Consider the following 26,843-nt stretch of genomic DNA (forward strand, 5'->3'; position numbering starts at 1 on the left):
GCCAGCAGGATTCTGTAAAACGGAAGTATACATCTGGCACTGTGGGGGCTTGGTTATGTTAAAAAAATAAGCAAAACTTTACATTGTTACAAAAACACTCCCAGATGGGCTATTTTAATGGATCATCGACAAAACATTTATGCAAAGAAACATTTAGTATACATTGTCCCTTTAAAGTGCTGGTGTAGGGTGTCTTTGCCTCCTCCTTGGGGCCAGGTGACGAATTCCCAACAGTAAAGACTTGTGGACTCTCACCAACTTAAGATTTTGTGTATGTATATAAATATATATATATATATATATATATATATATATATATATATATATATATATATATATATATATATATATATATATATATATATAACACACATTACTGAAAGATCACATCTGTTATTGTACAATCGAATGCACTAGGGCAGGTAACTAGCAGTCAGTTAATTTATCACAGTGAAATAAAGAAAATAAATGGTAAACAAGAAATTAAAGAGAATTTGGAGCAAAACACATAAAATACTCATCTTGCCTTGATAAGAGTTTGCAGAGACCAAAGATATGAAATGGAGAATAAAATCCTTAGGGGAAAAAGGCACAGAAAAAGTTTACAATTGCAAGAATGAAATATGACCTCTAAATAAGGTGGCACAGTATCAGTCAGTTGGCCTAAATGACAGAATAAATACTTTGTGATACAGAAATGGCACCTCAGCCAGTTACTAACAGTATCATTTCTAGATCATGTTTTATTATCACTTGCAACAGTAGTTTTGCTTTTATTTGGTCTCTGAGAAAAGTGAAATAGAAAACAAACAAATAAAATGACTTGTAGCTAATTGAAAATCCAGACAAATAAGATGTATAGAACATGTGGTATAATCAAACAGACCATATATCAGAATTGTTTTGCACAGACAAATATTTACATCTTTGATGTATAAAATAACTAGACATGCCTGATTAATTAGTGTAGAGGTTGACAAATGTTACATCTAGGAGTCGGAGGAATAACGAAGAGACAAATTATACAATCTGTTGGCAGCCAGGGAATGACTTTAAACAGAAATATTTTCCATTTAGGAACATGGTTGAAAATCGTGGTTGCCCTGGCTCCAAGGATTTGTAAAGCCCTGATTTAGTGCATATTAGGCTGTACAACAGTTTTTCCTTTTACAGCTTCAGAGACATTGATAGTAACTGTGATTGCATTAGGTATTTGTCAGAAGTTCCAAGAGTGCACCCACTGCTCCAAAGTAGCCCTAAAAATAAAATAAGATAAAAATTAAAACACAGTGTAACGGTTCAGCCCTTCCTAAGGTCTATGGATCATATCAATTAATAGAAAAATGAAAAGAAAAGCGACAGTATACTAGCACTCTTGTTTGCAATCAAAGAGTCATGTAAAGAGTGGCGGTGAGAGTCGCCTAAATCAGGTCAAACATAAAACATAACATTTATTTAGATTAGTTAATATATACAATAAAATGTATAAGGTGTATCCCTACAAATGTGTGTAGTGTCTTAAAACTTAGAATAAAAATGTATGTGGAGGAGACTGATATCCAAAGGAGCTATATATAACTAAAGTGCTATAATCCACATAGTTTCAGTGCAAACTAGGTAAAGCTCAATGCAGTAAAAATTAACTGCAAAGGGGATTGACCCCAACAACAATATTAACTAGATAAATGCATAGAAGAGCACAAGTAAGCACAGATCTGTGTGGATATTGAAACAGTGCCCAACAGATTACACAATTATAAAGCAACTAAATAATTGGATATCGTCTCCTGCTAACGCCTAATGCGCATTTCGCCGTTGTACCGGCTTCCTCAAGTTACGTTTTATGTTTGACCTGATTTAGGCGACTCTCCCCGCCACTCTTTACATGACTCTTTGATTGCAAACAAGAGTGCTAGTATACTGTCTCTTTTCTTTTAATTTTTTCTATTATATTACTTGACAGTCAGCACCCCCCTATCTTACATAATAGATTTAATTGAATTACATTTCATGTTACATGTTTATCAGATCAATATCTTATTCAAATATCAAATATTAGTTGTTTAAAATTAGGGGCCTGCTTTTGATCAGTATTTTCCCAATATTTCTACTTTTTCTAATCATATCAATTAATGAGCGATATATATCAGGTTTTTAGCAATCAGTTAACTGTGTCATTGTCATGCTATACATTTGGGAAAGGCAGATTACAATAATAAAGCATTGAGCCGCTTCATACAACACTGGGAGTCTGAATATTGTAAAAGGGTCTGGAAATAGCAACGCGCCAGTAATAGGTTATTATAACAGTAGAATGATCATGCAGACTTCAGCATAGCCGTATACCTCATGTTCTAGGAAGAGAGCCTTCAGCTGGCCTTTAGACCAATAGTCCAGTGCGTACGCCAACAACTTCATGGAGACCGTGTTAATACGGAGAAAATTGCCCACAAATACAACCCGACTGATGTTCTAATAAAACAAAAAACAACAGCTGTCACACGGAACAGGGGGTGATCATTTTATTAACGTGGATAAAAATCAGTTTAAAAAAAAAGAAAAGAAAAAAAAAAGAAGAAGATTTTTTTTTTATTTAAAATAGGATTTTGTTTTGTAAATAAAATGCCTTTTAAGAAAGAAAAAAAAAAAAAATCTATCTAAACATTTTCTATTCAAGTTACATTATAATCCAAAGATTATTCATCCTGAAATATAGGTTTTTAATTATATAGCATGAGGCTGTAATGTTTAATTGTTTAGGCAAATTATTCTGTTCACAAGGTCATGTTCTCCCAGAGGTTTCGGTTTATTTTGGGCATTTTTCTCTCTAGAAGATATTATCACATATTATTGGTTTTGTAGTTCTCAAAACTGTGAATTTGTGTGTGCAGAAATAACATGCCCTTCTTCACAGCAAAATGTTATAAAAAAACATACAGAACTTCAAAAAGGGACATAAACCCACAATTCTTTCAGGATTCAGATGAAGCATACAATTTTGAACTTTACTTTTTTTTTTTTAAATCAAATTTGCTTGATTCTCTTGGTATTCATTGTTGAAAGAGAGCAATGCTCTATCGGGAGCTAGCTGAACACAATGGGTGAGATAGTGAAAAGCAGCTAGCTCACAGTAGTGCATTGCTCCTGAGCCTACCTTGGCATGCTTTTTAACAATGGATACCTAGAGAACAAAGCACATTAGATAACAGAAATACATTAGAAAGTTATTTCAAATCTATGTAAATTATGAAACTTTAATTTTAACTTTACTGTCCCATTTATACCATGGCTTCCCTGCAAATCTATATACACAGAATCAACCCCTTACTAAATTTCAAAAAGCTCAATTAATAGAAGATTGTTTTGAGAGGAGTAAATCTGAACAAGGACCGTAGTGTGAGGAGGGAGGGGCAAGCAGTAAAAATGAAAGTGAAACTTACAATGTTATTGGTTTAAATAAAACTATTACAATTATTATTATTAAGATAATGATTATTGTTCTCCTTCCAATAAAGTACAGCTCTGAAAATGTAGAGTTTACCTCCCTATAATATTATTCATTTAAATTATCTATGTATATTTAATTATAAATAACCAAATCAGTAATTGTCTGCTATAACTGGAAAACATTATCTGAAAAGTTAGTATTCTAAAAAGAGAAACATTTATGTATAAAACCGTGATTTTAATCAAGTCTTCTGCCTAGTGATTCAAATCAAAGCCACCCTGCATAGAAATCTATACTGTTATTTCACACTTGGAGCTTTCTCAGTCATTACTATACAATACTGCATACAAATCACATTAAATATGCTTCATTAAAAAGAACAGCACAAATGTGATATTTGTAAAACGCACTATATAGAGAGAAGTGGTTACAAATCAGATGGTATTAAGCACCAGGGTTATTGTTACTTTGCATACAGGGTTAAGCAGGGTCTGTAAGCAGCTATTTTGCAATTGCAGAAAATGCAAATTCCCTTCAATTTGCATTTTACCCAATGATTACAATATAATGTTATCAGCAGTCACTTTTTTGCATAACCCAGAATATATGAAAATATTTATGCTCTTGCCAAGAAGTATAATAAGGTTTATTAGGAACTACAGAAAATGATATTGTTTATTTGTAGTTTTAAACATCTCAAAAATAGAGGGTAATAGTACTTCTAATAAAGACCTTCATTAGTACCAATAAGATCTACCAAGTGCCTGCACGGGACAGTATTACTCTCGGGTTGCACGAATGCAATCACATGTAGGTTGATTGTCAGGCAAAACCAAATGACATCACAAAAGGAACTAGCGTTGCCTCTGCTTGTGAGATAGTGCCTGTATCAAATAAAGAGGCTATTGCTAGCCGGATCCAAAAGCTTCTCAATGTCAAACTTTGTACCCCCTCAAGTAAAGGCCTGTCTTGTCTGCGCTGCTGTGTATTGGGTACGATTTATTTCAGAGGATGAACTGTGTGGCAGGGGGTGTGGTTAGCTCGGGTCAGTGTTTCTTACATTGCCTGGCCCTGTAGCTACCACATCCCCCTGCCATTTACATCTACATGCCACCCTCTATATACACGTCAGATCCTTATCATCAAATGTTTATGGTGCTGTCTTTTTGGTAGCGCTACTCACCAACATCTATTATGTGACTGGTACAAATTTTACACACACGGAAGATGAGAAACCCTATATACTGTATGTGATTGAGACAAAAGCTGTATGGAAACTGGAGATTACAAAGCTCAGACGTTTCTAGAGTCCTCACAGGCAGTTTTACTGAAGTTAGAGACATAAAAGTGCAAAGCAAGGGAAATCAAATTCAATTGGGCACATTTTTGCAATCATCACTGCTTTTTTGAACAAAAAGATCTGACAAGCATATGGTGGAAGGATACGTGCATGAGCACGTCATTTGCACATGCTCAAGTATAAAAGGGCATCAATGCATTTCAAATACCACGTGCGTCTGATTAATTAGATAACCAGTATTTATTAAGTGACAATGAAAGCCTAAATAAGGGGGATACAGTTTGCCTTTAGCAAGGTTTGCACATAAAGTGCCAGAAAGCAATTCTAAAACCACCAGCACATTTAAATAAACACAAGCAGATATGGAAGAAGAGACTCCACTCTTTCATAGCCCTGTACAATGCTGCTTGACTTAGAAGCTACAAGGCAGCACTGTAAAGAAGCTGAAAGCACAGAGCAGGGTTTGGATTTTGTGATGAGCTGGGGAGAGAGCAGAATAAGATAAAATTAGTTTAGGCAACTGCTACATCATACGGTGCGTCTGGAATGCTATTTATGATCTGCTCACTCTCATTACCATAATAGGTAAGAAGGGGTGAAAATTATAAATATTTAAAAAAAAAACAAAAAAAAAAAAACACACAAACCACTAGAAAACCTTCTTTCCTTGGCAGGTGATGACATCTATAACAAACAATATAGAATGTCCACAGGACTTATTCTTAAATTAATTCCTTTATTAGGACAGGATGCATGATTAAGGGCTGAAATGCCTGAAACATCGCATGTACTTCAGCCTGTCCTAATAAAGGAATTGTCTTATATATCGTATGGATTTTTTGTGAGGTTCTGGCAGAAAACCTCAGTCTGCACTGGCACACCTGCTGCATTATTGCTGGGAAGTTTTCCTATTAAATCTATAGCAAAGCTCTTATAATAAAGTTGACTGTGAAATGCATAAAAAAATAATGTGACAACCATCCTAATGAATCCGCTGCAGAGGGCAACATCAATTAGAGAAATTTAAATAATTGAAAAAACAGAATTTATGCTTACCTGATAAATTACTTTCTCCAACGGTGTGTCCGGTCCACGGCGTCATCCTTACTTGTGGGATATTCTCTTCCCCAACAGGTAATGGCAAAGAGCCCAGCAAAGCTGGTCACATGATCCCTCCTAGGCTCCGCCTACCCCAGTCATTCGACCGACGTACAGGAGGAATATATGCATAGGAGAAACCATATGATACCGTGGTGACTGTAGTTAGAGAAAATAATTCATCAGACCTGATTAAAAAAACCAGGGCGGGCCGTGGACCGGACACACCGTTGGAGAAAGTAATTTATCAGGTAAGCATAAATTCTGTTTTCTCCAACATAGGTGTGTCCGGTCCACGGCGTCATCCTTACTTGTGGGAACCAATACCAAAGCTTTAGGACACGGATGAAGGGAGGGAGCAAATCAGGTCACCTAAATGGAAGGCACCACGGCCTGCAAAACCTTTCTCCCAAAAATAGCCTCTGAAGAAGCAAAAGTATCAAATTTGTAAAATTTGGCAAAAGTGTGCAGTGAAGACCAAGTCGCTGCCTTACATATCTGGTCAACAGAAGCCTCGTTCTTGAAGGCCCATGTGGAAGCCACAGCCCTAGTGGAATGAGCTGTGATTCTTTCAGGAGGCTGCCGTCCGGCAGTCTCATAAGCCAATCGGATAATGCTTTTAAGCCAAAAAGAAAGAGAGGTAGAAGTTGCTTTTTGACCTCTCCTTTTACCAGAATAAACAACAAACAAAGAAGATGTTTGCCTGAAATCTTTAGTGGCCTCTAAATAGAATTTTAGAGCACGGACTACGTCCAAATTGTGTAACAAACGTTCCTTCTTTGAAACTGGATTCGGACACAAAGAAGGTACAACTATCTCCTGGTTAATATTTTTGTTGGAAACCACTTTCGGAAGAAAACCAGGCTTAGTACGCAAAACCACCTTATCTGCATGGAACACCAGATAGGGCGGAGAACACTGCAGAGCAGATAACTCAGAAACTCTTCTAGCAGAAGAAATAGCAACCAAAAACAAAACTTTCCAAGATAATAACTTAATATCTACGGAATGTAAGGGTTCAAACGGAACCCCTTGAAGAACTGAAAGAACTAGATTAAGACTCCAGGGAGGAGTCAAAGGTCTGTAAACAGGCTTGATTCTAACCAGAGCCTGAACAAACGCTTGAACGTCTGGCACAGCTGCCAGCCTTTTGTGAAGTAAAACAGATAAAGCAGAGATCTGTCCCTTCAGAGAACTTGCAGATAATCCTTTCTCCAAACCTTCTTGTAGAAAGGATAGAATCTTAGGAATTTTTATCTTGTTCCATGGGAATCCTTTAGATTCACACCAACAGATATATTTTTTCCATATCTTATGGTAAATTTTTCTAGTTACAGGCTTTCTAGCCTGAATCGGAGCATCTATTACAGAATCTGAAAACCCACGCTTTGATAAAATCAAGCGTTCAATCTCCAAGCAGTCAGTTGGAGGGAAACCAGATTCGGATGTACGAATGGACCTTGAACAAGAAGGTCCTGTCTCAAAGGTAGCTTCCATGGTGGAGCCGATGACATATTCACCAGGTCTGCATACCAAGTCCTGCGTGGCCACGCAGGAGCTATCAAGATCACCGAAGCTCTCTCCTGATTGATCCTGGCTACCAGCCTGGGAATGAGAGGAAACGGTGGGAATACATAAGCTAGGTTGAAGGTCCGAGGTGCTACTAGTGCATCTACTAGAGTCGCCTTGGGATCCCTGGATCTGGACCCGTAACAAGGACCTTGAAGTTCTGACGAGAGGCCATCAGATCCATGTCTGGAATGCCCCATAATCGAGTTATTTGGGCAAAGATTTCCGGATGGAGTTCCCACTCCCCCGGATGGAATGTCTGACGACTCAGAAAATCCGCTTCCCAATTTTCCACTCCTGGGATGTGGATTGCAGACAAGTGGCAGGAGTGATCCTCCGCCCATTGAATTATCTTGGTCACTTCCTCCATCGCCAGGGAACTCCTTGTTCCCCCCTGATGGTTGATATATGCAACTGTCGTCATGTTGTCTGATTGAAACCTTATGAATTTGGCCTTTGCTAGATGAGGCCAAGCTTTGAGAGCATTGAATATCGCTCTCAGTTCCAGAATGTTTATCGGGAGAAGAGATTCTTCCCGAGACCATAGACCCTGAGCTTTCAGGGGTTCCCAGACCGCGCCCCAGCCTACTAGACTGGCGTCGGTCGTGACAATGACCCACTCTGGTCTGCGGAAGCTCATTCCCTGTGACAGGTTGTCCAGGATCAGCCACCAACGGAGTGAATCTCTGGTCCTTTGATCTACTTGAATCGTCGGAGACAAGTCTGTATAATCCCCATTCCACTGTCTGAGCATGCACAGTTGTAATGGTCTTAGATGAATTCTTGCAAAAGGAACTATGTCCATTGCTGCAACCATCAATCCTATTACTTCCATGCACTGCGCTATGGAAGGACGAAGAACAGAATTAAGTACTTGACAAGAGCTTAGAAGTTTTGATTTTCTGGCCTCTGTCAGAAAAATCCTCATTTCTAAGGAGTCTATTATTGTTCCCAAGAAGGGAACTCTTGTTGACGGGGACAGAGAACTTTTTTCTATGTTCACTTTCCATCCGTGAGATCTGAGAAAGGCTAGGACGATGTCCGTATGAGCCTTTGCTTTTAACAGAGACGACGCTTGAATCAGGATGTCGTCCAAGTACGGTACTACTGCAATGCCCCTTGGTCTTAGAACCGCTAGAAGGGACCCTAGTACCTTTGTGAAAATTCTCGGAGCAGTGGCTAATCCGAATGGAAGTGCCACAAACTGGTAATGCTTGTCCAGAAAAGCGAACCTTAGGAACTGATGATGTTCCTTGTGGATAGGAATATGTAGGTACGCATCCTTTAAATCCACTGTGGTCATAAATTGACCTTCCTGGATGGTAGGAAGGATCGTTCGAATGGTTTCCATTTTGAACGATGGAACCCTGAGAAATTTGTTTAGGATCTTGAGATCTAAAATTGGTCTGAATGTTCCCTCTTTTTTGGGAACTATGAACAGGTTGGAGTAAAACCCCATCCCTTGTTCTCCTATAGGAACTGGATGAATTACTCCCATCTTTAACAGGTCTTCTACACAATGTAAGAATGCCTGTCTTTTTATTTGGTTTGAAGATAATTGAGACCTGTGGAACCTTCCCCTTGGGGTAGTTCCTTGAATTCCAGGAGATAACCCTGAGAAACTATTTCTAGTGCCCAAGGATCCTGAACATCTCTTGCCCAGGCCTGAGCAAAGAGAGAAAGTCTGCCCCCCACCAGATCCGGTCCCGGATCGGGGGCCATCCCTTCATGCTGTTTTGGTAGCAGTGGCAGGCTTCTTGGCCTGCTTACCCTTGTTCCAGCCTTGCATCGGTCTCCAGGCTGGTTTGGGTTGAGAAGTATTACCCTCTTGCTTAGAGGATGTAGAATTAGAGGCTGGTCCGTTTCTGCGAAAGGGACGAAAATGAGGCTTATTTTTAGCCTTAAAAGACCTATCCTGAGGAAGGGCGTGGCCCTTTCCCCCGGTGATGTCTGAAATAATCTCTTTCAAATCAGGACCAAACAGTGTTTTACCCTTGAAAGGGATGTTAAGCAATTTTGTCTTGGAAGACACATCCGCTGACCAAGACTTTAGCCAAAGCGCTCTGCGCGCCACGATAGCAAACCCTGAATTCTTCGCTGCTAATCTAGCTAATTGCAAAGCGGCATCTAAAATAAAAGAGTTAGCCAATTTAAGTGCTTGAACTCTGTCCATAACCTCCTCATACGAAGATTCTTTATTGAGCGACTTTTCTAGTTCTTCGAACCAGAAACACGCTGCCGTAGTGACAGGAACAATGCATGAAATTGGTTGTAGAAGGTAACCTTGCTGAACAAACATCTTTTTAAGCAAACCCTCTAATTTTTTATCCATAGGATCTTTGAAAGCACAACTATCTTCTATGGGAATAGTAGTGCGTTTGTTTAGAGTAGAGACCGCCCCCTCGACCTTGGGGACTGTCTGCCATAAGTCCTTTCTGGGGTCGACTATAGGAAATAATTTCTTAAATATAGGGGGAGGAACAAAAAGGTATGCCGGGCCTTTCCCACTCCTTATTTACTATGTCCGCCACCCGCTTGGGTATAGGAAAAGCATCGGGGGGCACCGGAACCTCTAGGAACTTGTCCATCTTACATAATTTCTCTGGAATGACCAAATTGTCACAATCATCCAGAGTAGATAATACCTCCTTAAGCAGTGCGCGGAGATGTTCTAATTTAAATTTAAATGTTACAACATCAGGTTCAGCTTGTTGAGAAATTTTTCCTGAATCTGAAATTTCTCCCTCAGACAAAACCTCCCTCCTGGCCCCTTCAGATTGGTGTGAGGGTATGTCAGAACCGTTATCATCAGCGTCCTCTTGCTCTTCAGTGTTTAAAACAGAGCAATCGCGCTTTCTCTGATAAGTAGGCATTTTAGATAAAATATTTGCAATAGAATTATCCATAACAGCCGTTAATTGTTGCATGGTAATAAGTATTGGCGCACTAGATGTACTAGGGGCCTCTTGTGTGGGCAAAACTGGTGTAGACACAGAAGGGGATGATGCAGTACCATGCTTACTCCCCTCATTTGAGGAATCATCTTGGGCAATATTATTATCTGTGGCATCATTGTCCCTACTTTGTTTGGACACTATGTCACAATTATCACATATATTTAAATGGGGAGAAACCTTGGCTTTCATACATATAGAACATCGCTTATCTGATGGTTCAGACATGTTAAACAGGCTTAAACTTGTCAACAAAGCACAAAAAACGTTTTAAAATAAAACCGTTACTGTCACTTTAAATTTTAAACAGAACACACTTTATTACTGAATATGCGAAAAAGCATGAAGGAATTGTTCAAAATTCACCAAAAATTTCACCACAGTGTCTTAAAGCCTTAAAAGTATTGCACACCAAATTTGAAATCTTTAACCCTTAAAATAACGGAACCGGAGCCGTTTTTACATTTAACCCCTATACAGTCCCAGGTATCTGCTTTGCTGAGACCCAACCAAGCCCAGAGGGGAATACGATACCAAATGACGCCTTCTATAAGCTTTTTCAGTGGTTCTTAGCTCCTCACACATGCATCTGCATGCCTTGCTTTCCAAAAACAACTGCGCATTAGTGGCGCGAAAATGAGGCTCTACCTATGACTAGAAAAGGCCCCCATCTGAAAAAGGTGTCCATACAGTGCCTGCCGTTTTTTAACAACAATCCCCAAGATTATAATAACTAATAAGAGTTATAATCTGCCAAATATGCTTAGCAAATCAATCGTTTTAGCCCAGAAAAATGTCTACCAGTTTTTTAAGCCCTTATAAAGCCCTTTATTCTTTTACTTAATCTAAGAAAATGGCTTACCGGTCCCCATAGGGGAAATGACAGCCTTCCAGCATTACAAAGTCTTGTTAGAAATGTGGCCAGTCATACCTCAGGCAGAAAAGTCTGCCAACTGCTTCCCCCAACTGAAGTTACTTCATCTCAACAGTCCTGTGTGGAAACAGCAATCGATTTTAGTAACGTTTGCTAAAATCATCTTCCTCTTACAAACAGAAATCTTCATCTCTTTTCTGTTTCAGAGTAAATAGTACATACCAGCACTATTTTAAAATAACAAACACTTGATTGAAGGATAAAAACTACATTTAAACACCAAAAAACTCTTAGCCATCTCCGTGGAGATGTTGCCTGTGCAACGGCAAAGAGAATGACTGGGGTAGGCGGAGCCTAGGAGGGATCATGTGACCAGCTTTGCTGGGCTCTTTGCCATTTCCTGTTGGGGAAGAGAATATCCCACAAGTAAGGATGACGCCGTGGACCGGACACACCTATGTTGGAGAAAAAGATTTAATTCTTGATAAACACTTATCCCAGTGTCCACCCGATGACAGCAAATGAGTGAAACACGGGAATAGATATTGGTAACGACGAGAAGTAATATTAATAGCACAACGTTTGCTCTTTCTTATTGTTGTTTAACCTACTGTAACTGGCAAGCAGCATTTTTACAAGGTGTTAATGTATAAATTAATGTAATTTAGATTTTGGTATTTGTAATCTACTTTTAAAAAGACCAACTTTCAACCCACATCAAAAAACGTTTTATATAAATAGCTAGAAAGCTGAAGATCATTTTTGGCCTCCAATTAGCTTGGATAAATAAAAGGAAAAAAAAGTTGCAACTATTTGTTAAAGGGACATGAAACTAAAAATTTTTCCTTTCATGAGAAAGAGCACGCAAATTTTAAGCAACTTTCTAATTTACTCCTATTATACATTTTTCTTCGTTCTCTTGGTATAAAACAGGAATCCAAGCTTACAGTGAATGTAAATTTTGATGTTAAAGTGCCCGGTTTTTAAAAATTTGATTAAAAACAGGGGCACTTTAATTCATAAAAATTTACATTTCATTCGTGTTGTGAAAAAATACTTATCTTTTATTCTTGACAGCCGCTCCAGCTTCCTCCGCTCGTCGCAAAGCCTCTTCCTGGGTCTAAAATGAGGAATCCGGCTGGGGAAAGCCATGATTGGAGGGTGACCGATCCATCGTTTGACATCAGAAATGACTTTGCAACGATCGGGGGGAAGCTGGAGCGGCTGTCAAGTTTAAAAAAGGTAAGTATTTTTTCACAAGTGAAATGTAGCATCAAAATTTACATTCACTTTAAGAGCTGGCCCATTTTTGGTTCAGCACCTGGGTACATTTAGCCACCAATAAGCAAGCACACTGGCAGCCGTGACTTATGATAGGCAGAAATCTCTCCCTTTATACAATACAGTGTATGATCGTTGCTTGCATGTGAGCAGGTTTCTGAATACAATTAAGCAAATCATTTTTTTAGCTGCTTGGTATGTTAGAATAGGTTTTATTGGCTGTCATTTCCAGCTCACAAAACAAAATACTCCTATAATAACCTTCCTCTCTCAAACTCGGACTAAACCCAGAATGACCGATTAATGCATTTGCGTTACTACACTTATCTATTTGTATAGCACCGCAGAATTCCATAGTGAGGGATAGAGATAGGGGTATACAATGACAAGGATTTGTGATAAAATACATAAGACTAAACACATCTAGTATAGGAGGAAGACGGACCTTCTCCGAAGAGCTTACAGTCTACAGGTTGAGGGTGCAGAGACATATTTTTTTTTGGGTAGCTTGTCACATGGATTGTAGTTGCACCAGCGAGTCAAGGCAGTTCAAAATTTATTTTGATTAGGATGAAAAACAGAGGCGATCTGGTAAGCGTCTGAAGCTATAAAAAGGTTGGAGTCTTATGGAGCGGGGTAGAGAGTTTGAGGACAGGAGAAGCTTCTGAGGGATGAAGAGATAGGAGTGGAAAGACGTAGGTCAGAGGTTGATCGGCGAGGATGGGTTGAGGACTATTTGGAGATGAGAAAATATATTTATGAGTGAGGCTGTTGAGTGCTTTATAGGTTAGGCTTAATAATTTGAATTGAATTCTGGAGTATATGGGGAGCAGTGTAGAGACTGGCAGAGCAGAGGATGTAGATGGGTGACTTAGGTGGATGAGTCTAGCTGAAGCATTTATTATAAAATGGAGGGGAGGATAGGTGGTGTTTGGGAAGGCCATTTAGAAGTAGACTTCAGTAGTCAATGTGTGATAAATGAGGGAGTGAATCAGTATTTTTGTAGTTTTTCTTCATCTACTGCTGTCTTTTAGGCTCAGAAAGAAACCTACATTTCAAGCATTGTCTCTTTTAGGTTTAATAAATAGTCATCACATGCACCAGCAACTGACACTCACCTCATTGAGAGCACACATCCGTGCTATGGAACCAATATTGTTTGTAATAGTTATTAAGGTTGCTCTAGCTAAATCTTCTTTACTAACGGAATCTCTTTTCTCTTTACTCATCATGTTTCCAAAACTAAAAATAAGAAAAATGTTGAAATATTAAGTATATGAAATACAATGGTTGACTATATTAAATTGAAAATTAAACAGTTCATAGTTGGGTATTGCTAATGCTTTTCCTAGCATTCTTCTGGACACACAATATTATATATGCTGACAGCAGTGTGTATTGCATTAAAGGGCCACTGTAAGTAAATATTTTCTATGCCTGTTACTAACTACCCCAAATACGCTTTTTATCAATAGCATTTCATTAACATATCTCTACCATATATCAGAAATCTTGTCTGCAAATTTAATCGTTTTCCAAACCCACTCCGTGGGTATCCTTTGCTCTGTACCAATCCGTTTACAATACCTAGGTTTCAAAATGGCACTTTAAACACAATTTCATTGGTTTAAGTATTTTGAACACACAGTGCTGAAAATAGTGGGCAGGATAACGTGACATCATCGGCAAATAAAAGATATAACTTTTATAACGTTATGAAACTTCGTTTTGGAGAAAATATAGGTCAGTAGGTTTTAATTAATGTTTATTAACTTTAATATGTTAGTTGTTTAGCTTAAAAATTATAACAGAAAGTAATCCTTTAATGAAGACTTAATTTGTGTCATACAAGCCACTACTGACTCGGAGAAGGTGTAGAATGCTGCCGCACATGCCCTCATTGCATATGCCACTGAAACAGTAAAATCATTTTTACAAGAAGCAATTTTGCCAATGGAACTATACTGCAGACACGATTCTACAGCTTTAAATGTTGACTTTTCTAAACCTGTGGAATTCACTTTGCTGGTATCCTTTACTATGGACAATTAGGGGAGTGATGTAAGAGCTTGCACTTTTATCTAGCCAATCACTGTGTAGTGTGGCAGGGTTATGCTGAATTCACAATAAGAATTGTCTTTCTGGGGGGGTAATAATTTTCAGAGGTATTTTGTAGCAAAAGCAGACAAAATAACTGTATATTGCAATGTTTTCATTTCAGCCCAATAACATGATTGCATAAAGGTGTCTGCATACATTATTCTATAAAATCATATGACCTTCTGTGACCACACTGAAACCACCTATAAGTATGACACAGATTTACCCACCACCTGATGCTTACAATAAAACAAACACACAGACCATGGGAAGGTCAGTGTAAAACCGTTTAAGAAAATAAAGGTTTCCTTGCATGTAGAGATCCATACACGTGCATGATACCTTCCTAGGTATGCTCTTCAACAATACCATGAGAACAAAACAAATTTGGTAATAGAAGTAAAATGGAAACCGTTTTCTAAACCTGCATGCTCTGCCGGAATCACAAAATACATTTTTGGGTTTATGTCCCTTTTACAATGAAAACTACAGCAAGTGTGTGTCATGAAAACCTCATAATGTTAGGTTAACGTTCTTTTCTATCTTTTCTGTGCATTTCTCTGCTCTTTACAACCCCTTATCAGAACTAAGACAAGAAGACAATGTTTTGGGGAACAATTTGTTTTATTAAATCTGGGGGGGGGGACAAACACTTATTCTTTGCTCATATATCACTCCTTTAAGCTTGGAACATGCACAGCACTAACGTTAATGTATTTTCTACAGCCCGGTACCAGCCTGTGATAGCAGTACAATCTGACATGGTTGATCAACGACAGTGCGTCTCTGTTGCAGGGACCTGAGGTCATTGACAGGGCAACCAGCCTTGCACAGAAATATACCTTTTATAAGTAAAAATGCAAAATATATGGTGTTTGGTATCAAAATGTTCCCTGTGGCCTTAAAACTTTATTAGGCTTAACCGGCAGGTAACTTAAAGTGTATCTGGGAAGTCATAAATGCTGGGGGCGGACTATCCCAGCCCCCTCTAACCCAGAGAGGCTGGCCTAAGAACCTGAGATGATTTTGTCATGTATATAGTTGTGACAATTACACAAGAATTTTGTCATTCTACATGGGAGCCTAAGTAACAGCGTGAGTGACCACCTTCTCTTCTAAGCTAGTACAATATAAAAGGTTTGTATAACTGTAAAATAAACGGTATAATTTTACTTGTTAAACACAATTCTCTTATAACCATGCTCTGTGCTCATAATAAATGTTTCTTTATTAAAAGGATATGAAAACCAATTTTTTTCCTTTCATGATTCAGAAAGTGCATGGAACTTTCTAATTTACTCCTATTATCAAATTTTCTTTGTTCTATTGGTTATCAAATTTTCTTTGTTCTATTGGTTATCAAATTTTCTTTGTTCTATTGGTATCTTTATTTGAAAAGCAGGAATGTAAACTTAGGATCCATCCCATCTTTGGTTCAGCACCTGAGTAGCACTTGCTGATTGGTGGCTAAAAGCTTGATTTTCATATTTCCATGTTTTATAATCATTGAGTGGAACTTATTTTCAGGGGGTGTGTGTGTGTGAGATTTTTTTTAGTTAAGATTTAAAAGGGACACTCAAGTCAAATTAAATTTTCATGATTCAGATACAGCATGTAATTTTTAAACAACGTTCCAATTTACTTCCATTAAAAAAAAAAAAAAAATATGCACAGTCTTTTTATATTTACACTTTTTGAGTCACCAGCTCTTACTGAGCATGTGCAAGTATTCATAGACTATACGTATATGCATTTGTGATTGGCTGATTGCTATCACATGGTACAGGGGGAGTGGATATATACATAACTGAAATTTGTTAGAAAAAAAAATATATATATACTACTCATTTGAAATTCAGAGTAAATGCTATTGTATTGTCTTGTTATCTTGCATTTGTTGATTATGCAAATCTACCGTCTTTACTGGTCCTTTAAGTAAAGAACATTAAAAATAGCCAGGCGACCACCATACTTACTAAATTGTTATCAAGGGTATCCACATCCTTTGCAGGGGTTAAAGCACACAGTAGTTGAGGATCAATAGTCTTCAAATGACATGCTCTATAAATTAGAGTAATTTTTTTTTAACTTTTATGGCCCTTTAATTAAAAGGGACATTAAGCACCATTAACGTTTGTGCTCAGACTCCCTAAAGAGGCCAAAAAGTAAAATCTGTAACCAAGTTTTTCAAGATGCTGCAAATGACCTAAACCAGTAATTTGTTTTGCGGCATTTGCAGAGTATAGATTGTTATTTGGCCTCTCTTTGGAGGGACAAGCACAATGTTTTTACAAAAGCAAGATGCGTATAATGTTCTTTTGAACAATTTGTTGGAGGGTTACATTTTTGGTTTGTACATATATTCAAATTGTAAAAGATGCAATATATTTTAATAATAATCTCTCTTACCTTGATGCTACTGCATAACCGGGCAAGCTAAACCGTTCATAATCTCCTCCATAGATATCACGCACTAGTTTATCCACCTTTGTGCTGTCACCTTGTGAAGCCATTTCAAGAGCTTCTTCAAATGTTGAGCACCCAGTAAGGAGGCAACAAAGTCCAAAAAACGTTCCACCTCCTAAACTGTTGGTATTTAATAACAAGGAAGAAAAATATTAAGGATATTTATAGTCTAAACATATAAATCTTACTATAATCCCACAGCTGGAGTGCAGTACATGGTTATAATAGGAAGCAAGAACCGCTTTAGTTTCATAAACTAGAGAGGTCTTTACAGGTCAGAACGGAATCTTAAAATGTGACCTAATTCATTATACAGAACGGTATGACAAAGCTGTGTTTTGTATATTCAGCTCCACTATAGTGGCCTCAATAATATTATTATCAATGTTGTTTAAAGAAGATCAACTTTGCGTGCAACTCAGATTTTTTTTTTTTTAAGTTTAGTACAGGCATAAGTAGATTAAACTGACAAACTTCACAAAAAGTACCCCCTCCCCATACGATTATGGGCTAGATTATGAGTGTAGTGCCGATGCATGCAAGCGATATGGGGTTTATCGAGGCTTTTTGCGTGCGTTGGAAGTAGCATGTGCATTACAGGTTGAAAGCAAACTTGTTTGCTTAAGTGCAACGGGCATCAGGATAGCACAACTTCAGAGCTCTGGTTAACTGTTACGCAAGGCAAAAAAGTTGCACACAAAAAAAAAAAAAAAAACATCAAAATTATATTTAAAAGTACAGTTACACTCATAAATAAAAAAAACTGTTGTAATAAAAAGTTATAAGGGCCCAAAGATATGATGTATCAAGTGTTAGAAAGAAAAGCTGCAAAGGACTTTAATAGAGATACATACATATTGAATGTCTAAATAGATAGACAGAGAGATAGATAGACAGAGAGATAGATAGACAGAGAGAGATAGATATATATCCCTTTGCAGTCAAGTAGCTGAAAACATAAAATCCTTTATGTAACGTTCATATTTAATAAAGCATTTAACTGTATGTACTGTAACTATCTCACATTCCAATGTTCTTCACACAGGGGAATATGTTATAAGTTTTTTTAAATATATACATCTAGCAAGTAGGGTAGGGGTTATACTTTAACGTGGCCGCAATATTCCAAGTTTGACTTTTTGGGCACGTTGGGTTAGTGCTCATGCGAAAACTTTTACTTTGAACTTGTAAAAAGCCTCTGTCTAGTGGAGTTAACATGTGAGCGGAAGTGAAAATATGGGCATGCCTGATAGACAGTAAATAAATGAAAAGCATTGGATTCTTTGTTTTTCCCAATAAGGTTTTGGCTTTGCTATGACAAAAAAAAAAAACTAGATAAAATAGCTATAAATGAAATACACAACTGCAGAATTCAGCAGATACTAATTTTGTTCTTTTTTACTGTGGATTTGTAAAATAAATATATAAATGACTTTCCTGCACGAGAGATAGAGAGATATATATATATATATAATCTCACACACATATACACTATTGAGGAAACTGCTTATATGAAATATATATCTAACTATTATTTTTTTTAAAGTTATTTTTTTGTTTTATTTGTTATACAAAAGAAATCTGATATACGATATTTTCACATAATTTTTTTTTTTTTTAATTTTCTTAATTGAAATAACATACATAGCAGTACATTTCAATGTTCCAATGTTTACAGATATTTAGTGGTACCAGTAATAGTCAGTGTCATATAAAATGCTGATATGGAGTGGTAACAAATTATGTTATACAATATATAACCATGTTTCATTTTGCATTAAGGTATTCCTCCCAAACATTATAGAGTAATCTTCTAATTTATGTTTAAGACAGTAGTGAGAGAACTTATCCAATCTTCTTTTGTGGGAGTTATTGTTTTTCCACCATTTAGGTATCAATTGCTTGGCACAGTTTAGCATAATACCCAATAGTGTGGATCTAAGTCTACATTTAATTTTGGTGGGTTTATGAAATACACACAATAATGCATTAAGGGGTATAGCATGCTGCACTGCTTTAGTCATATCTGAAGTCACTAGGGTCCAATAGGCCTGAATTTTGGGACATCCCACAATTTCTCCAACATGTGATTTGGGAACTCAGGTAGATTTGTGCTAATCTATGTGGTGTAAGATACCAGCGACTGAGAATCTTCATATTGGTTTCTCTAAAATTTTTACCAATGAAGATAAGGAGCTCATGTGTGTGGCAATAGTTAGCCAATTTTTTCCTATTAAATGGGTTCCCAATTCCTCTTCCCACTTTTGTGTGTATGAGGGGAGATGGCGTGAGTGGTATTGAAGTATTTGTTTATAGGCCATTGACAGGGGACCTTTTACATTTGGTTGCTGGCAGCAAATATTTTCTAGTGGCGTCAGTAGGCGTAAAATCTTTTGTTTGGTCGGGTGTGAAGTTATAAGGTGACTAAGTTGAAAGTATTTATACCATTGTCCGAACTGTGGGATATTTAGCTTGGTCAGTTCCGTCTTTGATCTTAGTTTACCATCTTTAAGGAGTCTATAAAAAGGAGAGATGTGTGTATGGCATTTTGTTTCTCAGACGGTGTATGTTGGTCTGACTGGAATATAGGTTTTGTCAGCGTGGGAATTAAGGGGGAAGGTATTGTTGAGACATTAGGAAAATGATGAGTGATATAATGCCAGTTTATGAAAGTTTCAGCTATAAGCGTAGATACAGTTAGTGGAGTCTTCTGTGTTGGTGTCGGTGTCCAGCACAAGCTTCCTAGGTTCGTATGAGATACTAATGATCTTTCAAGTTTAACCCATTCCTTATCTACTTCATTTTTGCAACAATTTACTATTCTGACCAGGTGGGAAGCGTATTGGTAGTATCCAATATTGGGAGCCCCAAATCCTCCTCTATCTTTGGGCATGTACATGGTTTTCATGGAGACCCAACTATTATTACATCACTTCAAATGCTCTATTTGAATCACAAAAGAAAATATTGATTTTAAACAACTTTCTAATTTACTTCTATTATAATTTTTCTTTGTTCCTTTGGTATATTTTGTTTAAAAGTAAGAACGTAAGCTCAGAATGCTGTCCCACTCCACAGCACTAGATGGCAGCAGTTTTACAAGAACACTAGATGGCAGCACTATTTCCTACTATGTTGTGCCTATATAGATATCTAATCAACACAGGATATCATGGGGAAAAAAGCAAAAATTTGCTAATATAAGTAAATTGGAAACTTTTTTTTATTTTTTTAAATGGTCTGCTCTGTCTAAATCAATAAAGAAATTTTGGGTTTCATATCCCTTTAATATTATTATTATGCACTTTAAATTTCTTGCAGCATTGTACTATAACATGAATGCTTTCAGCTTAAAGGGAAATAATACTCATATGCTAAATCACTTGAAACTGATGCAGTATAACTGTAAAAAGCTGACAGGAAAATATCACCTGAGCATCTCTATGTAAAAAAGGAAGATATTTTACCTCACAATCTCCTCAGCTCAGCAGAATAAGTTCTGTGTAAAAAAATTATACTCAACTGCTCCCAGCTGCAGGTAAAAAAATTAAAAAAAAAAATGAAGAAATGAACAGCAGCCAATCAGCATCAGCAGTGCTGAGGTCATGAACTTTTACTGTGATCTCATGAGATTTGACTTGACTCTCATGAGATTTCATTGTAAACTTCCTTTACCTGATTGGTGAAATAAGATGAGAGTGCACGATGCTCATCCCTTCAGATGTCCCAGGACAGACACACTAAAATGCTGATTAGAAATCCTTTACAATGGGAGGTGGCTACTGAGGAACTTTTGAGGTAAAATATCTCTTTCTTTTTACATAGAGATGTTCAGGAGATATTTTCTAGTCAGCTTTTTACAGCTATGCTGCATCACTTTCAAGTGTTTCAACATTTGGGTATTATGGCCCTTTAATAACAAAACTTTTTTTTCTTTCTTCTTAGTTTTAAAAACACCCACACCACAACTTACTCCAGCTGAAGAGTGTTTATTAAATTAAAAATACCATTTATCTAAATCCCCTTGTGACTTACCTGGTCCCAGTCACCCGTTTATAGTCCTCTTTGGAATATACAGCAAGGATGCTGACTCCTGAACCAATATTAACCAGAAGAAGGGGGTAAGGGTTCTCTAAATTGTATGGAATTTTCTGACATCTTTCAGGATCTTTAGGGTTTTCTAGATAAAAGCACTGTGACTGACCATTAAAACCGACAGAGTCAACGAACAGAACCCCTTTGATAAGGCAATCTAATTCATCCAGTTTACACAGTTGCAGACCTGACACCTGTTGAAGAAGATACAACCGTGATGAAGCCAAACATAGGTTTCTCTAAGTATAAAATGTTATAAATGAGAAATGGGTTTAATAAATAAAACCTAGTAAGCAAAGTACATTGTAATCAAGTCACTAAAAATGTAATTTGTCAAGGTGTGTTTGGATACAATTATATTTGGTAAAAGGGCAGAGTAAGTCTGTGTGTGTGTGTATAGATATATAAATATCTCATGTGAGCACATTGTGTTCCTGGAAAAAATACTAGATGCAAGACAACTAAGGACAAGCAGGGACAAGACAACCCAGCACCAGCTGGGCAATATAAAAATAGAACACACTTTTACTATGTTTTAGTTATTGGCAAAATTCTTAGAAACTATAGAGATTTTATTGAGAAAATTAGATACAAATGAAAATGCATACTGTTAGAAAGTCTTCTTCAAACTTGTACGCTCCTCCACCAGTGGCACATAAAGATGTGTGAAGGCTTGAGAACTGCTTGTCGCGTGCCATCTGTAGAAAGACTGGCATATCCTGTGTAGGAAATCGAATAAAGTGCAGGTTGCCCTTGCGGCCACACATTGTGAGGTCTTTAAGTTCCAGGTGAACATCACGAATGCCAGTTTGTCCATAGGCAACATTAGAGGTCAAGTATTTTCGGATGTTCTTTAGGCTTTCCACTTCCTCTTGTTCCTCTTCCGCAGTGATATCTCTGGGTTCAAAATAGACAAGTTTGACCAGCGTTCCACCAATATCCAAGCCAAACCAAGGAAAGGCTAGGACAAGAGACAGACGTTATAGACCCATGTGACTATTTAATACCCCTTATGGTTATTGACTGGGGTAAACATCTTATGCAACATTTGCAAGGACCACCCAACTGAAGGATAAGGCTTGACAAATCCCAGGAGTCAGCGAGCCAATGCTCCTAGAATTTTTATTGCTGGCTCCTCAGTTATTTTATGCATACCCATATAGAATGCATTCCCCAACTCAATATTCTGGCTGGCTCCTCAGTTTGACATAAATTTGTTATGTATAACACTTATCTGAGGACACATTTTAAGTGTATCAAAAAGAGGTTATTTAACAAAGATATTTCCAGGTATTAAATGGACAGTCTAGTCCAAAAAAACAATTTTGCTTTGTTCTCTTGGTATTCTTAGTTGAAAGCTAAATCTAGGAGGTTCATATGCTAATTTCTAAGCCCTTGAAGGACGCCTCTTAGCTCAGGGCATTTTGACAGTTTTTCCCCACTAGAGGGTGTTAGTTCATGCGTTTCATATAGATATTAATATAATAAATCAGTCACACATAATATTTAAAGCGGTGTCTCTCTCTCTTATATCACAGATAGGGTGAGAAATGATCACTAGTCCCAGACCAGTAAGAAGAGCCAGACAAATTAGCCTAATTTTAATGGGAAATTGAAGTCATATTTCATGAATCAGTGGTGTTTTTAATAGAAAGATTTCCTGTTTACTTCTACTATACCATTTACTATTTTCTTGGTATCCTTTGTTAAAATGCAGCTACTTTCCATGAGAGGATACAAGGTAGGCTTGGGATTGTGCACTATACTGCTCCGTTATATAAATACAGAGATGTGCACACTCCTTAGCTTACCTCACAAAGGATACCAATGAAAATGCCCTTGTACTTCCATGTTTGTGTACAAATGAGACAATCAGTGAATTTCCCTGACTTGTAAACTACCAATATTTGTCCAGGCCCAATTCTAGATAATTATATGTAATGTAAAGATAAAAACAACTGCTTACTTTTTGAACTGTCAGTATGTATAGACTATAGAACCACACGCTTGGCTGCTAAAAAGAAAACATTTTATATAAAATTGTCACTCTGTATTTGCTTCAGTGACACTGCTCCAACTACCCTGAATTTATAAAATTTGATCCAGCTACATTTTATTACCTTAAAATGTAAAAGCATCAGTTTCATTCAGAAATGAATGCTGTGTTAGTTCAATTCATCATACTGATGGTAATTTTTATAATTGTATTTTTTAAAAATTACTATTGTTTCTAACTACTTTGAAAATGCTACCAAGCTCCACCCACTGATGACATCACAATCTGGGCAGCATATGGCGTCCAATCACAAAAAGCTCACTAGTTGGATTCAACAGACTGTCAATACTATTCAACAGAGTGCCTAAATGTAGCCCAGACCGTGATGTCATCAGTGGGCAAAGCTTAGCAGCTATTTCAAAGTGTCAGGAAACAATCTTTATTTTAAAACAACAAGAATAATTTTTGCAAAATTCTCTTGAAAAATTAAAACAATGCTTCTAGTATGTTATTACTATTTTTCAGTGGCATACATACATATGCTGTGAGGACCTCTTCCCCAGTATTCAAGCACAGAGAGCTGGTGGTAGAGTATATTGTGTGTGTAGAGTCTTAAAGGGTCACTGAAGTCAAAATTAAATTCATGATTCAGATAAAGAAACGCAATTTAAAAAAAACAAAAAAAAAAAACTTATCAATAAATGAACGCTCTTTGTATGCAAACTTTGAAGCTTCAGCTTCTATTGAGATTTATGCATTCTGTGATTGGCTGATGGCTGTCACATGATACAGGGTGGGGGGAGAAGTGGAATAACTTTGAAATTCTCCAGAAAATAGTCTACTTCTCATTTCAAATTGAAAGTTAGTGCATTTTTTGTATTGTGTATTTGTCAATGATTCCAATTCTATATTTAGTGGCCCTCTCATTTGTGTCATACAAGCCACTGTCAACGCTCTGAGGTGTGCTATTTCAATACTGGTGCACAGGCCCTGACAGCATGTATGTTTAGGCTACTGGCAAACAGAAATAACTTTTACAATAAGCATTTATGCCAATTGAAGTATATTGCAAAAATGCTATTTCAAATTGATATGCACATTTTCATTTTCATCTTTCTATCCCTTTAAATTGACATTTGTATTTATTTATGCATCAGAAATAATTCACAATATTATAAAAGATCTGCATGCAAAGTAAATGTTTTAAAGTAAAATAAGAATTGTTTTACATGTCCAGGACACACCCTTTGAAAAGTATCCTGAACGATGATTATCTTAGTTCCTTTACCGTTACTAATTATAGACAGATATAAACAAACTCCTGCACATATTAACCAATCACTGTGCCTTACATTACAAAAGGTATTCCAGGCTTTCTAGGTGGTGGAGGTTAAATATTACAATGTTCTGAGGCAACAAAAGAATGTGCAAACAAAGCTGTGTGAGTTATAGAACTGGTAATGTAACGTTTATACACAGCCTTGTTTGCACACTGTCTTTTAGTGTCTGTTTTAGAACCGTCCATAATTAAACATTTCATATTTTATTACACCTTGAAATTACAGGAGGCAAAATAAATATTGAAAGTGCACAGCATTGCATTTCAAATATAATCAGAAGCATTTTGCAAACTGTTTTTATTTGAAAGATTGCTTATAGTAAATATATTTCAAGTTGTCCCTATTTTAAAGTGGGGATTTAGATGTGCAGCATTTCAGGCATATCCATTTGAAAGGCTGCCACTTTCTTTTACTTGTGCTACATTGTACAAGGTCAGAGGTTTCTCCAGAGATCTGCAAAACATTTTGATGTCACCATTTTGTAATTGGTGACACTGTATAGCAATGACTCCATTGGCGACATTCCTGTGGTATAGTCTGCTGAGACATCCACAGTAGGACTGTTTAACAAGGACAAGCTTGGCAAGACATACTAGGCTTATTGAAGGGATACTAAACCAAATTTTTCTTTCATGATTTAGATAGAAAGTTGTTTAAATTGCATGCTCTAATTTACTCCTGTTAACAATTTTTCTTCATTCTCTTGGTATCTTTGACATAGGTGGCTACATTTAGCTACCAATCAGCAAGAGCTACCCAGGTGCTGAACCAAAAATGAACTGGCTCCAAAGCTTACATTTCTGATTTTCAAATAAAGATACCAAGAGATTGAAAAATTAATAGGAGTAAATTAGAAAGTTGCTTAAAACTGCCTTCTCTATCTGAATCATGAAATAAATAAAGTGGGTTTAGTGTCCCTTTAAGCAAGGCGCTAAACTACAAATAAAAGTAGTTTCTTTCTAGAACTCCACTATTAAATAGAATATAAAAAAGGAGTACAAATATACCTTTAAGCAAGTGGCTGATAAATTGAACATAAATGAGCTATTCAGAATATTGAGGATGTAGTCACTATTTTCCACAAGCCAGACAAACTGTTATTCATCTTACAATTTTGCTTTTGGCTCATAGCTCCCTGGATTCCTCAAGCCCAGTCTGCATCCATTTCACTATGATCACAGCAGATAGACAATCAAACCATGGCCATTGTACTCCCCTACATCCAGCATCTCACTATCATTAGCTTTACTCCTGGCATCCATCATCTCACTAGATACTATTGCCACCAAAATTATCAGGGCCATTGATCACCCTGCACCCATCTAACCAGAGCCATCATCCAAATGCACCCATCTCAGCTGTAGCAGAGCCAAAGGCACCAATATATGTAACCATGGTAATCACATCCACACTGCACCCATCTCATCATCAATAAAGCCTATTGGCATCATCATTGTTGTAAACATCCTGCAACCACTAACACAATGGATCCATTCAACAGTGCACTCAGTCAATGGGCATTTATATCACTGTGACCATCACTGCAACAAATCCCCCTAATCTCACAGTGACTACCCCCCCCCCCCCCCAAGTCTCTCCATCCATTTGCAGCCACGAATCTCACCATGGCCTGATCTACCGTGTAACCAGCCCACTGTGCCCATAACTGCAGCCCCCTCCTCCTGCTGCACCCCAACCCATATCCCACCCCTTGTATTCATTCCTTCTATCCATCCCTATCTAACCACCCACTCACTTCACTGCCACCCCCTCCTCCCCTCTCAGCAGATTTCCCTTTAACCCTATAACCGCCAGACAGGGCTACAGACAGAGCCGCTACCCTCACTAACAGCGAAAGGGTCAATTCCTCACCTTTATGAGCCAATGACCCATTGCCTCGCTACAAAGCCCCTGGCGACCTTCCTTTCTACTCACGGACACCCAGTCTCACATTCATCACTTACGCGGTCTGTTCTTTTTGAGGGAGTCAAGTCGTGCCCGGGGGGCTCTAGCTGAAGTGGAAGGAATGTCTGAGCGCCTCGGTAGCTGCTCCTTCCCATCTCGCTCTTGATGCGGCTTCAGCGGGCCGTTCTGCGCCATCACACAGATGACAGGCAGAGCCTCTCCGCCGCAGACAAACTACGCATGCCCAATACAGCCTCATCCAATTGGTTTGAAGAAGGCAGTAAAATGACAGCGACTTCCACCAATCAGTATTGTGGAGCTAGTGGTAGGTTAAAGAAGAGGGCGCGACTATACTGTGAGTGACAGCTGTGTGGTTTCCATGGTAACCTTGAGGATGTCAGTCAGACAGCCTCTAGT

At 37.6% G+C, this 26,843-nt stretch overlaps 1 protein-coding gene across 2 annotated transcripts; it reads right to left on the reverse strand.

Moving 5' to 3' along the window:
* Window positions 1-333: 333 nt before the first annotated feature.
* LOC128650387 (pantothenate kinase 2, mitochondrial) lies at window positions 334-26,641 on the reverse strand. 2 transcript variants are annotated; one of them, XM_053704301.1, is made up of 7 exons: window positions 26,486-26,641; window positions 21,794-22,146; window positions 21,126-21,379; window positions 17,034-17,210; window positions 13,643-13,766; window positions 2,347-2,472; window positions 334-1,256 (listed from the first exon to the last, which is right to left on the reverse strand). In XM_053704301.1, the coding sequence occupies exons 1-7, from the start codon at window positions 26,619-26,621 to the stop codon at window positions 1,206-1,208; spliced, it is 1,221 nt and encodes a 406-aa protein (XP_053560276.1). In that variant the 5' UTR covers window positions 26,622-26,641; the 3' UTR covers window positions 334-1,205. The 2 variants fall into 2 exon arrangements, with proteins under 2 accessions (XP_053560276.1, XP_053560277.1); XM_053704302.1 differs by having other exon boundaries at window positions 21,794-22,082; window positions 26,486-26,623.
* Window positions 26,642-26,843: the final 202 nt, after the last annotated feature.

The sequence above is a fragment of the Bombina bombina genome, chromosome 2 (genome assembly GCF_027579735.1).
Source record: "Bombina bombina isolate aBomBom1 chromosome 2, aBomBom1.pri, whole genome shotgun sequence".
NCBI classification, from domain to species: domain Eukaryota; kingdom Metazoa; phylum Chordata; class Amphibia; order Anura; family Bombinatoridae; genus Bombina; species Bombina bombina.